This window comes from Colossoma macropomum, unplaced genomic scaffold, assembly GCF_904425465.1.
Source record: "Colossoma macropomum unplaced genomic scaffold, Colossoma_macropomum, whole genome shotgun sequence".
Classification (NCBI taxonomy): Eukaryota; Metazoa; Chordata; class Actinopteri; order Characiformes; family Serrasalmidae; genus Colossoma; species Colossoma macropomum.
Window position 1 is genome coordinate 5,401,950 of NW_023494793.1, and position 13,642 is coordinate 5,415,591.

At 42.4% G+C, this 13,642-nt stretch overlaps 1 protein-coding gene across 4 annotated transcripts in view; it reads right to left on the bottom strand.

Moving 5' to 3' along the window:
* The window catches only part of ncor2 (nuclear receptor corepressor 2), a 179,295-nt gene that overhangs the window by 14,677 nt on the left and 150,976 nt on the right, over positions 1–13,642 (bottom strand). For all 4 annotated transcript variants that reach the window (XM_036578276.1, XM_036578273.1, XM_036578274.1 and 1 more), the window contains 11 exons: positions 13,128–13,231; positions 10,014–10,161; positions 8,157–8,279; positions 7,986–8,060; positions 7,265–7,494; positions 6,138–6,498; positions 5,421–5,636; positions 4,468–4,716; positions 3,462–3,557; positions 2,182–2,460; positions 848–1,031 (listed from right to left, as the gene is read on the bottom strand). In XM_036578276.1, coding sequence (XP_036434169.1) covers positions 848–1,031; positions 2,182–2,460; positions 3,462–3,557; positions 4,468–4,716; positions 5,421–5,636; positions 6,138–6,498; positions 7,265–7,494; positions 7,986–8,060; positions 8,157–8,279; positions 10,014–10,161; positions 13,128–13,231 — 2,065 coding nt within the window. The remainder of the gene's footprint in view (positions 1–847; positions 1,032–2,181; positions 2,461–3,461; positions 3,558–4,467; positions 4,717–5,420; positions 5,637–6,137; positions 6,499–7,264; positions 7,495–7,985; positions 8,061–8,156; positions 8,280–10,013; positions 10,162–13,127; positions 13,232–13,642) is intronic.

Consider the following 13,642-nt stretch of genomic DNA (forward strand, 5'->3'; position numbering starts at 1 on the left):
TAATTCTGCGTCAATTTGAATTGAACAGATCGGATCACAGCTGCCTGGCCCAGTGTATCAAAAATGGTCTATGTGCCAGAATCAAATATTCGCCATTGTTCATTAGCAGCAGCTTGTGCTGCAAAAACAATATGAGCACCAGTAGTGAAGTGAACCAGAGTTCATCTGGAAGCGAATCAAGAGCCACGATTTTTATCAAACTGTGGTTAGCTGCTTAGTGCGCACCTGAGTTTGTGTGGAGCGTTCACATCTGTCGAACTAAATCTTCCCTAGCAAACAAGTAAGTGTGAAACTGCCAATGCTCTACACATTCGGGTGTTTTACCTCCTCAGACACACCTGACCCAACTAATCATACAAAGAAGCCCTTAACAAGCCTTTCATTGGTTGAAATAGGCAGGAAAACATTTAAATGTGCAGAGCAGGATAGAGAACCCCTGGTGTAGATGCACAGATAACATTTAAAGCCGAGTTATACTGAAATTGGATGTGCTTAGCAGAATGGCAAACCTCAGTGGACGCACAAGCGTCAGTCAACATTCACTTTAATTATGTAGAGGGACCATGATGTCTTATGGCAGCTTAAAAACAGGTGGGCCAAGTTAATTAAGATTTCATGCTGTTTCATTCAGACGTCTCTCTGGAGATCTACCTTCTTAAAGATTTCACCTCCAAGCCAAATCGTTCAGACTCAGATAACCCAAGACTCGAAGACCATCAGGAGGTGAATCGCGTTTGGTGGATGAGGCTACACTCTGCAGGAAGGTCGATCAGTGCATAAGATCATCAACGCTATCTCTGCAATACTCTGAAAGGCTTCATCCTCCTGGCCGTAGTCCATCTCTTACCTCAGTACAGAGGAGCTGGAGTGCTCTGAGCTGGACAGGCTCTTGGAGCTGGTGTTGTGCAGCACGCTGGGCCTCTGCTGGAGGCTGTCCTGCGGACGGGGGCTCAGAGGGGATGCCTGGTGACTGTAGGGGAGGGAGGGAGGACGCGAGCTGGAACTGCTGCTGCCAGGTTGCTCTGCTGCTCCTACAGAGGAGGGAGATCAGAGAGAGGAACATTTAGGAGGGCTAGAGTCGGGTAGTAACTACTCCTCAGTTTACTTATATAAAATGTTGACGGATTAGTACTTCTGAACAATTTCTAATGACAATACTTCTTCACAAACATAGAAGTGAATAATTTTTCACTTATTTCCATTTTAAGCTGCTTTGCCTCTTACTTTGAAGGTTTAGCATTTCAACTGAGACTAAAAGGATCCCAGAAATAGAAGACAAGTAACAATTCCGCTCTTTTGCTGATAAATGCCAGATGTAGTAAGTTCTTTTCATCTGAGTGTTTTCAACATGTTTCAGATGCTATAATTAGCTTGTATAAAAACATTATTATTCTCTGTTTATTTTGCATTCCAGCCAAAATCCTCAATATGTCAAGCAGGCCAATGGGTGAATTTCACAACACAGGATTTCTCAGTAGGCTAGATAATCTAACTGGCTAATACGAATGTCCCTTTGCTCTCCTGCTTTTGGAAGGGCTTGACAAAGCATCTATTTAACTGAGAAATTCTGCTTTGTGAAATACCCCCCAGGAAACAGTGCTGGTGGCTGTATTTAATTTGGGAGAGAGAGAAACGGCTCTCTGTCACAGGAGGAATATGTGGCTTTAATAAGGCCACTGACTCACTACTGAAAGCCTGTACAGAACATGAGAATGCTGTTTCAAACCATGGAAAAATGATCTTTTAAATGAAAGCGTTGTTGTAATATGTAAACACTGTTCCAAAATGTTCCAGTCCATATGTTGCGTGGAAATTAAGCTGCAAAAACAGCCCTTTTAAATTCATTGTTTTTGCGACGTCACAAAAGGCAACACACATACATTTATCTGCCACTTATACTGAAGATATACGGAGTGTTTGAGACCAGAATGCTTTTCGAATGAGGCACGATACAGAGCAATCAGGACATCAATAATTTATACCCCCCAGTCTTACATACATATGGTCATTTATACATATCAGTCTTAAAGCCACAGTACAAAAAACAGTGGATAATGAGAGGATAGAAAAAACAAGAAAACATAAGCTATGGGCCCTTTAAGATGCACTGTAAATACACACCATTGTAGGAAATGATTGAGTGTAAATCTGAGTTCCTGCAGAGTTTGTTTGTGTGTTTACCTGGTCTCCATATGGGGGCGTGCTCCACATTGCCGTGGCTCAGGGACTTCTCTCTGTCTCTGTCTCGATCTCGCTCTCTCTCCCTTTCTCGCTCTCTCTCCCTCTCCCTCTCTCTCTCTCTATCCCGCTCTCGTTCCCTCTCTCTCTCCCGCTCCCTCTCCCGGTCTCTTTCGCGGTCTCTCTCCCTCTCCCGGTCTCTCTCTCGCTCTCTCTCTCGTTCGCGCTCTCGCTCGGATGACGTTGGGGTGCCCTGGAGTTTGCTTATGTGAGAGCTTCCAACTGAGAAACAAACAAAAAAAAGATTTTATGTTTGTGTTACACCTACATATCACTGTCAGGATAAAACCTTGGTTCTCCATTTTTTTTGTTTTATGTTTTTATATAATTTTAGAAATGCTAGCTGTCCTTTACAATGTCTTGAAATTCCATGATGAATGGACCAACAGAAATGAGAAAGAGAAATCATGTTGCACTAACTTTGTAGGGCTAAAAAAGATCTCTACCATGCTTTCGTTTGAGGAGCTACCCCACCCCCATCCCAAATGGACAGCTACTATCAGCAACTACGTTGCAGAGACTCAGTGATGCTCTTTCAGGTTGGAGGATGTCTCTGGAGTCTCTCTTTCTCTACATACCAGGTTATATCATGGTAGTATTCTCAGGTAGTATTCTCAATATGGTATTTGTCTAAATTACCATATCTTTTGTATAGCCTCATCACATTATTCACTCAGCCATAACATGTGACTAAACTGATTATAAGCTGGCTTAATTACTGTTAATTAAGCCATTTTGTGTTACCTTCAACCACCCTCACACGTTAACCTACTGGACAGCATTGTTTTATACACTAAATTATAATTAAAATGATAATACCACCCAGACTCTTAATGCTCTCCCAGTTCTGTGTTAACAGTTTTCTGTTTTCTAAGTCCTTTAAATACAGGCTGGTGTCCAAAACCGCCCTGCAACTTCCATTTAGAGTTGCAAACTTGGAGATACAAGGTTTTGTCATGACAGCGAGTTTGTCACATACAGCCACCTATATGAAAATGATATGTTGGAATTTGTTACTAATATACAGAATATAAACACATTGCAGTGTATTCATTTTTCATATATTACACTTTTATATTTGCACTGTCAGTGAAAAAGCATTAGTGAGTATGTTACACAATTGCAGTGTGGAACTGTGTCTGTGTGAAAGAGAGAGTGAGTGTTTTTGTTTGTACTGAACTAGAATAAGTGGATGTAAGTGGGTGTAAATCTGTTCTCTGTACCTGGTGAGATGGGGGAGGAGGTGTACGCTCGGCTGGGGAAGGTGGTGGAGGTTCCTGGGATGTATGTAATCCGGTCCATTGGAGATGCAGATGCTCCTTAAGGCAAAAAAGAACAGAAAAAGAAATATCAGCCAGGCATTTAGGACCTGTAGAATGTGTGAGAGCGTAGAAGAACCCAACAGCTGCGGTGTGAGTTATTATTTTTTTTTCCCCTCCTTTCCACTGTGTCAGTTCATCAAACTTCTGTCCTGCTAGAGCTGCCCCAGTCAACTGTAAGTGTTTCTATTGTAAAATGGAAAAGCCAAGGAGCAAAAACAGCTCTGCTGCAAAGCAGTGGGCCACATGAACACACAGAACAGAGTAAGTTGTGAAGTATGTAGTGCTGAAAATGGTCTGTCCTCGGTTATTCACTACCATTCTAAACTGCAACATCAGCACAAAAACTGTTAGTAGTGAGCTTAGAGGATTGGACTGCCACTGAAGCAGCAGAAAGACAGTTTCAAGAGTGATAAAATGGATGAATCTAAGTTGGGTGGATGCTGGCTGAAAGTTTGGTGGAGGAGGAATAATATTTTTTCATGGTTTTGGAGTTTGAATGAAGTGAAATCTTAATGTTACAGCACACAAAGAAACTATAGAGAACTGTGTGCATCTAACTTTGTGGCAACAGTTTGGGGAAGGCCCTTTCCTGTTTCAGCATAACATTTGTTTGTGTGGACAAAGCAAGTCATCACACACTTGCCTCAAATCATGCTGAGCTGTTAAGTAATCACAAACGGACTTGTTTATGTGGTTACTGACACCGATGGCATACTGTTATCTATAAAAATGGCCGAAAGTTCAGACAGAAAGCAATGCTTAAAGATGGCTGCTAGTCCTGTTTTTATCTTTTGTGACATTTTTTTGTGAATAGGTGGTTATAAATTTCCATGACTTGTGAGCTACATTAGCAAACCTTTTTTTGGCCAAACTGCTCCTTTAAGGTGAGGTGATTATGCATGTGTACCTCTTGGTGTGGGTGAGTACGGTAAAGCGAGTGGCTGGTCTCGTGGTGTCAGTCCTCTCAGCAGGTCTGGTCTTTGAGCCATGGCGGCTGCCGGCCACTGGTGCATCTGCTGCGAGGTAATGTAGTCGGTGAAGAGTGTGTGTCTGTTCTCCAGAGCCGCTGTGTCAGGGAAGCCCCGGATCAGGTAAGGGGGGTAAGGGTGGGGGTAACCTGGGGCTGGGGCCAGGTGCCGAGGCAGGTAGTATGCAGCTGTGGACAGGAGAGAAACCCAAATACCATATGCTCAGAGAACAACGCATAATAGCCTATAGAATAATATATAAGGAGTTTATAATAAGTATGCACTGGCCTCATAACAATTACTGATAATTAGCACCTTGCTGTATCCAATACAAATACCAATAACTAAACAATACAAATAACTTTTCTGCGTTTTAAAACAAGTTTATATTATAACTTGCATATAAGTGCAGGGAGAATAACACTTTAAAATCTAAACATGCAGGTGGTCACAAATTCTTTAGGCTATTCAGATCAATGGAATGATTTATTTTCAAATAACTAATTATATTATATGGCACTGAAGGTCTTTAATGCATTTCTTCCTTACTTGTACCTGAACATTAGTTGTAAATTGTAATTCTGAAATCGTTTTCCTATATTTCTATGAATGTCAGCTCCTGATATCACACACTGCTTGCATGTTGTCGTTGCCCAAAGAAAAACACACATCTCCATTTTTGAGCTCAATAGCTGCCCTTAACATTGTGTGAAAATTTCATGATGAATAGACCAATAGAAATCCTCCAAAATCACTTTCAAAAATCTCTTTTCATTAACTCACACTGAAATTGAGAATGTTTTCAGGCCTCGTAGTTACTATTTTGGAAATATTTGTTTTTCTTTGGACAGCGACGATTTAATACACTGGCTGAAACGCGTGTATGAGTTACCTGGGTCTATGGGGATGCCCCGAGGTAGGGTGGCAGGATCGAAGGGCAGGGGAATCTGGCCGCGGTACATATCTGCTCCCAAACCCTGCAGCAGCCGCTCATAGGAGGCAAGAGAGGCAGGGTGTTCAGCCACGCCGGTCAGGGGAGATTTAGTGGAGCCCACCTCACGAGGAGTGGGTGTTGACTTCCTCTCCTGCTGAGGAACTTTAGCAGAACCTGAGAGACAAAAGTGAGTGTTAATTATCAGTGTTTTACATAATAAATAATTTTTCTTTACGGCTCATTAATAATAGTGAATGGTCTTTTTTTAGTTGGCAGAACTGGGAGTTCTCTCAATATTAGTAGTCTGGGTCCAATAACACAAACTGCTAACAGACACGGCTGTGCAGGGTGTTGTTATTGTTACTGAATGTGCCATGTGGCATAACTTTATGTGAACATTCAGACTATGACCTTTCAATCTGGACTATCTGTGGGAATTTGGGGAAATAAAGTGTTTTAAATCACAAAACAGCTGGACAGCCAAATCCTGATCACACAAATTACTCTGGTGAAACTAATCCAGCTCTGAGAGCACTTAAGAGAGACGGGATAAAAGAGAGAGGGAGAGAGGTACACACGGAAAGAATAATGTATTTTAATATCTTGGTTAATGGAGCTTTACATGTCTGCACAGACATCCTGTGTAGGCCATTGTACCTAAAAGCTGGGCTGTACCTTCGTGTGGCCGCTGGGGCGTGTCTCTGCTGGACAGAGGTGATCCTCTGTGTGAGGCTGAGGTGTAACTGGACCGTTTGTGCTCATCATAACCCACAGGACTGTGGTGGGCTTTTCCTCCCTGCTCTCCCGCCAGGGACAGCGGGGAGGCCCGGGCCAGAGAGCTGGAGGTGCTGACCACCGCGCTGGGCCGGGATTTGGGTGCTGGATCCTCGTAGCGTCCACGCTCAGACCCCCGGTGCTCAGGCCGCAAATCCAGGTGTGGGGGCAGCCCTGAGTAAGGCCGTGGGGAGCTGGCTATGATGGAGCGAACGTCATGGCGCTTGGAGGAACCCGCCGGCTCCTGTTTGAGAGGAGTACCCTGTTTATGTAAAACAACAAGCAATCATAAAAAAATGTACATAAATGAAGGCCGTCGGGGGCCCATAACCACACAGTAAAAGTTCTCTTTTAAACCAACCTAAAATCTACGGATTTGTTGGTGTCACACAGCCTCCGAAAGCCCTTTCTGTAAGTTACATCTGCGAGCGTCTGACCGTGTTTGAAACCTTACAGTTGGTGGGCTCAGGTTCCTCACTCTAGCAAATACATTACTTTGTTTTATAGTGGCTGCTGAAGAATTTATAGAAGTTAATAGATAATAAGCCTTAAGATGAACTAAATAACACACGGTTTAAAGGAGAATTTCACCACTTTTTTTTTAAACTTCTGCGTAAATGTTGCTGAAATGTAAACAATAAACTTCTACATTTTCACTTGTTGATAATAGTAAAAAAAAAATAGTAAAACCAAAAAAAAAGTTTTCTTTTGCCTTATGATGTCCAGCATGTATCTGTCCACCATTTAAAAAAGAATGCTTTTGTCCAAAACCTTCTCAAAACTACTGCAAAACAATGTCTCAGGAAAGAAGAATCATACTTATAACCATTTCATGTAATTTATTAAGTAGTTATTAAGTACTTCCGACATCTGGTTCCCATCACCACCACTGTGAAAAGTTTCTCTACAATGGGGCAGTCCACATTAAACAACTCTGAGTGACTGTTTACATCTTAACAGTATACTCACACGGAAATTTAGAAAAATCGGTGGAACTCCCCTTTATGGGCTGAGTTTGTAGTAGCTACCTGTGTGATGGAGCCCTCTTTGGGCGGTTTGCTCATCATCACGCCCTCGGGTGGTATGAGATGAATGGATCGGCCCCCTTCTTTAACAGTGGGCACGATGCTCTCGTGTGGTCGGCCTTTAAGGGAGTCAGAGCCGAGGGCTGGGCCACGGGGGGATGGCGAGTCACGCTTCAGCTGCTTAGCCTCTCTCCGCAAATACTCATCCTGGGGCTCCACGTGACGAGGAATACCTGAGAGAAAGAAAGAGAGAAGGAGAGAGAGAGAGAGGAGAGACAGGGACACAGACAGACATGCAGTGATCTATTAGTCATTCTAAAAAGACAGTTTTCGACCTGTTACTGAGTGTTACCTCAGTGCTTTCACTGATTTAGGGCAAGAAATTCTGTATTTTGCTGAAGCAACTTACTTTTAGGAGTCACTTATTTACCTATAAACGTCTGCTTACATTCGTTACTGTTGCTGTGTTTCATTAAACACGTTTTGAAAACACTTTATTTTGAGAGTCCACTATAGACACTTCGTAGATTATCAGAACCTGTTAAATCAACCCTACATTTAAATCTTGCCCTAACACTGCTGATGATCACCAAACAGTTTGAGTGTCAGTGGATAACATAAAGGGGACTCTCAGTGTAAAATGGAGAAAACTAACAAACACGCAAAACAACTTCTTGAAATCCTTCACGTTTCCAAATCCGAAGCACTTGTAACTGCGACTCACCCTGTGAGATGGAACCACGAATATGATGAGGATGAGGACTCTCCCTCTCTTGAGGCATTGCTCTGCCTATCAAACCTACAAGAAAAAAGGGAAAGGCAGGAGAATGAATAAGAAATCATAAATAATAGTGTAGGAAGCAGAAGGCAAAAGGAGCTTTTGCCATTCACTGACCCTCAGCAGTAGACAGGGTGTCCCGCAGCGGCAGCACTCGAGAGATGCCCCCTTCCATGACGTCATATGGCCGTTTGAGTCCCAACACTTCCCCTCTACCCTCCTCTTTAGGGTTTGGAGTCCCTGCAAAGAGCAGTGGGCAATCAGCGTCAGGGAGCTTTTTGTGCACGAAAGAGCTGCTTTATAAGTTTTGCGCTGGAGGTGAAATACATAGCTAACAAGCAATGGAAGCCCACTAATTAGCAAACTGCATGTCCAAATCATCACTCAATCACTGTGTGGGGCTACTAAGCAATCTTAAAGAGACTTTGTGGATTCTGACATACTGTTATCTATGAAAATGGACTAATTTATACAGAATAGCTAAAACTGCAGGAGTAGCCCTTTTGAAGACTAAACGTTGTCTATGTTTAAAGACAACAGCGGGTCATATTAAAGCAATAAGCCATGAGAGGCTGTGCGTTACCATGTTTTTATCATAGGGAAGGGTGCATGCCGTGACACGGTGCGCCTAAAGCTCCCTTGCCTGTGATAAAATCGCAGTAACGCACAGTTTCAAGTGGCTAATTGCTTTAATAAAACGGCGGCCAACATACACTATGATAAAATACACACGGAAATAATTTTGGTTACTATTATTAATAATTGACAAACAAATATTCTGCCAAGAAATGTAGTTCCTTTAGAGTATGGTATCAAGCAACCATGGACCGCTGAAAGAGGAGAAGAGCGTTTGGTTGCTCATCACTATGTACTGCAGTCATTTCACAAACCTTCTGTCATATACCAATGAACATTTAATAACACAGCACAGTTTAATGCAAAAACCTTTCGCTTTATAAATACTTCTTGGTCACCAAATTACCACTGCGAGCCTCATTTAGCACCAATCTAGAGGCGCCCCTCTTCTCACACTGGGGCTGAATCTCAAAAGGCTTCCTGCTCCCTACATAGTGCACTAGGAATTTTAATACTGGATCCAGCACCAAATCAGTAAATAAATATTATAGGTAAAAATTAGTCATTTGGGACTCAGACACATCCATACTTCTAAACTTCTGAGCTAGCACACTATTTAGGAAGTACGGAGCTGTTTGGGATTCAGCCTGGGTGTGAGGCGACTTCTGACTGAAACATGAACATTTGAAGTGTGTAAGACATTCAAGTGACCTTCTTTAGACATTATACTGTTGTTTTACAGTGAATCATATCGTAAGTACTTTAATTCAAGCCTGTGATATTAATGATGGAGTTCTTTAGGCTGTTGACGCTTTTAGCCTGTTAGCAAGCTGACCAGCCTAGTTCTAGTTAAGAACGTAAGCCTCCAGTCCCTCAGTTTACACAAAAAACGGGTTCTTACTTCATCAATGTACTCGGTGGTTCCTGCGAGCAGAATGAGAGTTAAAGATTATTCCATAAATAGCACAAGGGATTTTTGTGCTTGTGCCGAGTTCAGTGCTGAGTTCAGTTGCTGTGAGGTGGTCACAGGTGTGCGTGTATCGTGGATTTTACAACGGCTTTGAACGCGACTCAGCCAATCAGTTTTCAGGACAGGAACTATCCATTGTATAATGTGTCAAAAACACATAAGTCTATTTGAGATAACTTAACAACTTGACACAGTTTGAGGCAAGTGAGTGATGAGTTAGGTTGTGAGGGTATTAGCTTTCCATTGCTACATTAGCCTCACAGCAGCAGCACAAAACAACAGCAGCAAACGTCAGACACCAACACGTATTCGACCTCATTTGGGGAAAGAGGGGATCTGTGTAAATATGATTTTTCACCAAACTATTCCTCCAAAACGTGGGCTATGTGATGGCGTATGTGTCTGTAAAGTGAGAGCGTTAGACTCACGGTCGTAGGAGAGAATGTGTCCACTGATGCCCTCATACACAACATGTCCCTTGGCTGGGTTTTCCTCTCTGGCTCTGTCCCTGCTGGGGCTGTCCTCAGTGATCAGCCGAGTGATGGTGCCCTTATACAGCACGTCTGCTGGGGTGCCCTGTGCACAGACACACACACACACACACACAATAGCCACTCTCATTACACTATCATGAGACCAGCACTCAGCATATTAAACAAAAATAGCATATGTAATACAATATCAACTTTTCGAGAGAGGAGGGAGAGAGAGTGGGCCTGAGTGTATGCGCGTGCTGCTCTTATGATCAGAAGCACGCTTTGAATAGGTGCCCTGAAAAACACTCAAGCTCCAAAAACAGCACCATATGCTGGGCCTTTTATAATAACCTTGATTAAATTTGATTAAAGCAATTAAACAAGAATAAAAGTCAACATCAGAACTGAGGACTGTCTTACGAAGCATGATTTCTTACTTAGCCAGATAACTTTAAGCTTAAGTTCGATCTAACCCGGTCTCACAATGCGACACATCACCACAGCAACTCATGATACATGCCTAACCTGCCGTGGGGCTGATTAAGCTCAGCATTTCAGATCATAAACAGCTCTTCAATACATCAGAGTGAGCTTCTGACCAATAGGGTACATTGAAATAAATTCTTGAATGAAACACAAGAAACAACAATCAATAACAACCTTTTCTGCAAACTGTTTCACGCCTCATTTGAAAAGGTGCATCTGTGAGCACCTGTTGATGTGGGTTCACAGTTGTTTCTTCTCTTTCAATGATGCACAAAAGAGTGCTAGTAAAACCCCGTTCTGGAGAAACACCATTACAGTGGAGCCGCTCTGGAATTCAGTTATAGATGCCCGTGGCAAACTATGATGTATTATATCTTTACATTTCATCCAAACATTTGGGAAGCTGCATGGAAAATGCTAAGAACTATCCTCAGACAAGCTGCGTTCCAAAGCTTATTTGTATAAATGTAGTTTATCGTGCTACATAAGCTTGTTAGCGTATTAGCTACCATAGCAACAAACACAACGCAACGGGCTCCGTGTTCTCTCACCAGCTTCCTCAAGTATCGTGCCGCAATTTTAAAAGGGTGGGACCTTTTTAGTGACGTCACCACGCAGCCTAGTTAGGACTGTTCCATTTGTGTGACTAGTAAGCTGCTAAGGAGGAGTCTTTATAGGACAGACCTACCGAGGACCCGCACTACCTCGGGTGCAGCCTAGGCTTTGGTACGCAGCTACAGCATGTTGCAGTCTGGGAAACGAGATAGAGTATGGAATCTGCAGCAGAGACAGTTTGGAACTTGCTCTCTTGTAGCCTCCATAATAATCCACAGTTTTAACAATTAAAAAAAATAACAGATTCCATGCATTTATCGATTAATATTACTTATCAAGCTATTTAAAATGACATGAGACTACTGTAGCTCTCTATTAATCCTTCTTCTTTTTTTTTCAGCACTGCATTACTGCCTTTAAAGCATTAGCAATAATTTGTCAATCATGGCTGATATCCGACTACATCACCCTAATTGCCCAGGCCTATGTGCATGCAATGCTGCTTTTCAGCACTTTACATTATATAGTAAATATATGTAAATGGTGCGCTATTAAGAAGTTGAGTGTGTGTGTGAGTGTGAGTGTGTGTGTGTGTGTGTGTGTGTGTGTTAGGAGTGTGTGAGATAGACAGAATCATCTGTTTGTATTGAGTGAAGTGAAGCTGAAAAGCCCCTGAAGCTGAACGCATGCTGATTTGAGCAACATCTGATTAAACATCCCTGCTCGTCCCACATTCCTTTTAGCTCGAGCAAAATCTGTGTCACAGTAGACGAGCTGGCATGCTCTGAGGGGGAGAGAGTGAGAGTGTGTGTGTGTGTGTGTGGTGTGTGTGGTGTGTGTGTGTGTGTGTGATCTGTGACACCGGCTTGCGGAGGAGAAGTGTAAACACATTAATAAAAGGAGAGAACTGGAGTGGACACTGTGTACCTGCTGCTATGGCAACAGAGTGTAGACAGAGCACTGGTTATGTCACGCTGTGATGTGGGTGGGCACTCATGACGGAAAGTGGCACACACACAAACTTGTTTTTATACTTTGGTAACATGCAATATCATGCAATGTCCCGTATGTGTTACATATATATCTAATAATACTATGTCCCATATACATTGTAATAATGCCTCGTACATACATATCTATCGATCTATCTGTTTGTTATGATGATAATAATAAGTATAATATATATGCAACTATCTATATGTAATAATATGTCCTTCATTATTATTATGAATATCTATAGATTTCAATACTTAGAGTCAGTAACCGAACGGAAACCATTTTTCCTACCCCATATCCTATATTATTAGGGACACATGAAGACTGTAGATTCACAACAGTACCGGCAGATTAAAAAATGTTTGGATATGACCGATATTTCGAATCCATATTTGATGTAGTTACTGCACTCCAGAGGAACAGAGTGCTCCACTGACACTGGGCTGCATTGTTAGAAAGACTAAACATTTCACTGCATTTGTAACTGCACAGAAATACACACTCTACTTCTTTGTAATGCAGACAGATTTAGACCTGCATTTCTGTATTTTTATATATTTTTAAAAAATGTTTGTGTATTGGCATCGGCAGACACGTACATGAAAGATACCTGACATTGGCATCGGCCTACACTCATACTCAACTCAGTGCACGCTTCATTATCATTACTTTGTTAATATAATCAAACATGGAGCTTTTGTAAAAATGTTCATAAAAATCTGAAAGTCACCCCATTTTGTTGGTCTTGTAGTTCGGTCTGTTTTGCTCTGGCTTTACTCGTGTGTGAGTTAAGTGTTTTGCATCAAACTCACACACAGAAACTCCCTACGCAACAGAGCAAGTGCTGAGTGATTCAAAATTAGAAAAGGACATGCAGGCATGCATGCACACACACACACACACACACACACACACACACAACACACACACACACACACACACACACACACACACACACAACAAACACACACACAACAAACACACACACAACAAACACACACACACAACACACACAAGAGACACTCTTACCTGAGTGATGGAACCACCACGGTACGATATGGGCGGTTCTTGGTGCACACGTGTGCCTGGGAGGCCTTTAGTGATGCTACCTCCCTGGACAGCTGGCATGGGTCCTGCAAAGCACACATTTTAATCCTTATTTAGGTCCACAATTTCAAACAAATGAAACACGCTCACACATTTCCAGTACTTGCTATGGCATGAGGGGTATGTACTGAGTGGTTGTTAGCCGGTTGCCAAGTGGTTGCTAGTTGTTGTTAAAAATGAATGGAAGTTTATGGGAGGAGCGAGAGATGAAAGATAAACACATAGATGAGTGTGAGTCATTATAGCTGTGGAGCTTGAGGACCTGCCCTGAGTGAGGATCTGAGTTTGGTGGCTGTCAGGCAAAAATAAGATAAGGGCTTGGATTGGTGCTAAAATGAATGGGACTCTATGGGAGGAATGAGGGATGGAAAAAAACGGCACAGAGGAGTGCGGATCAGTACTGCTGCGGATTAGAGCTTGGGGACCTGCCCTGAGGG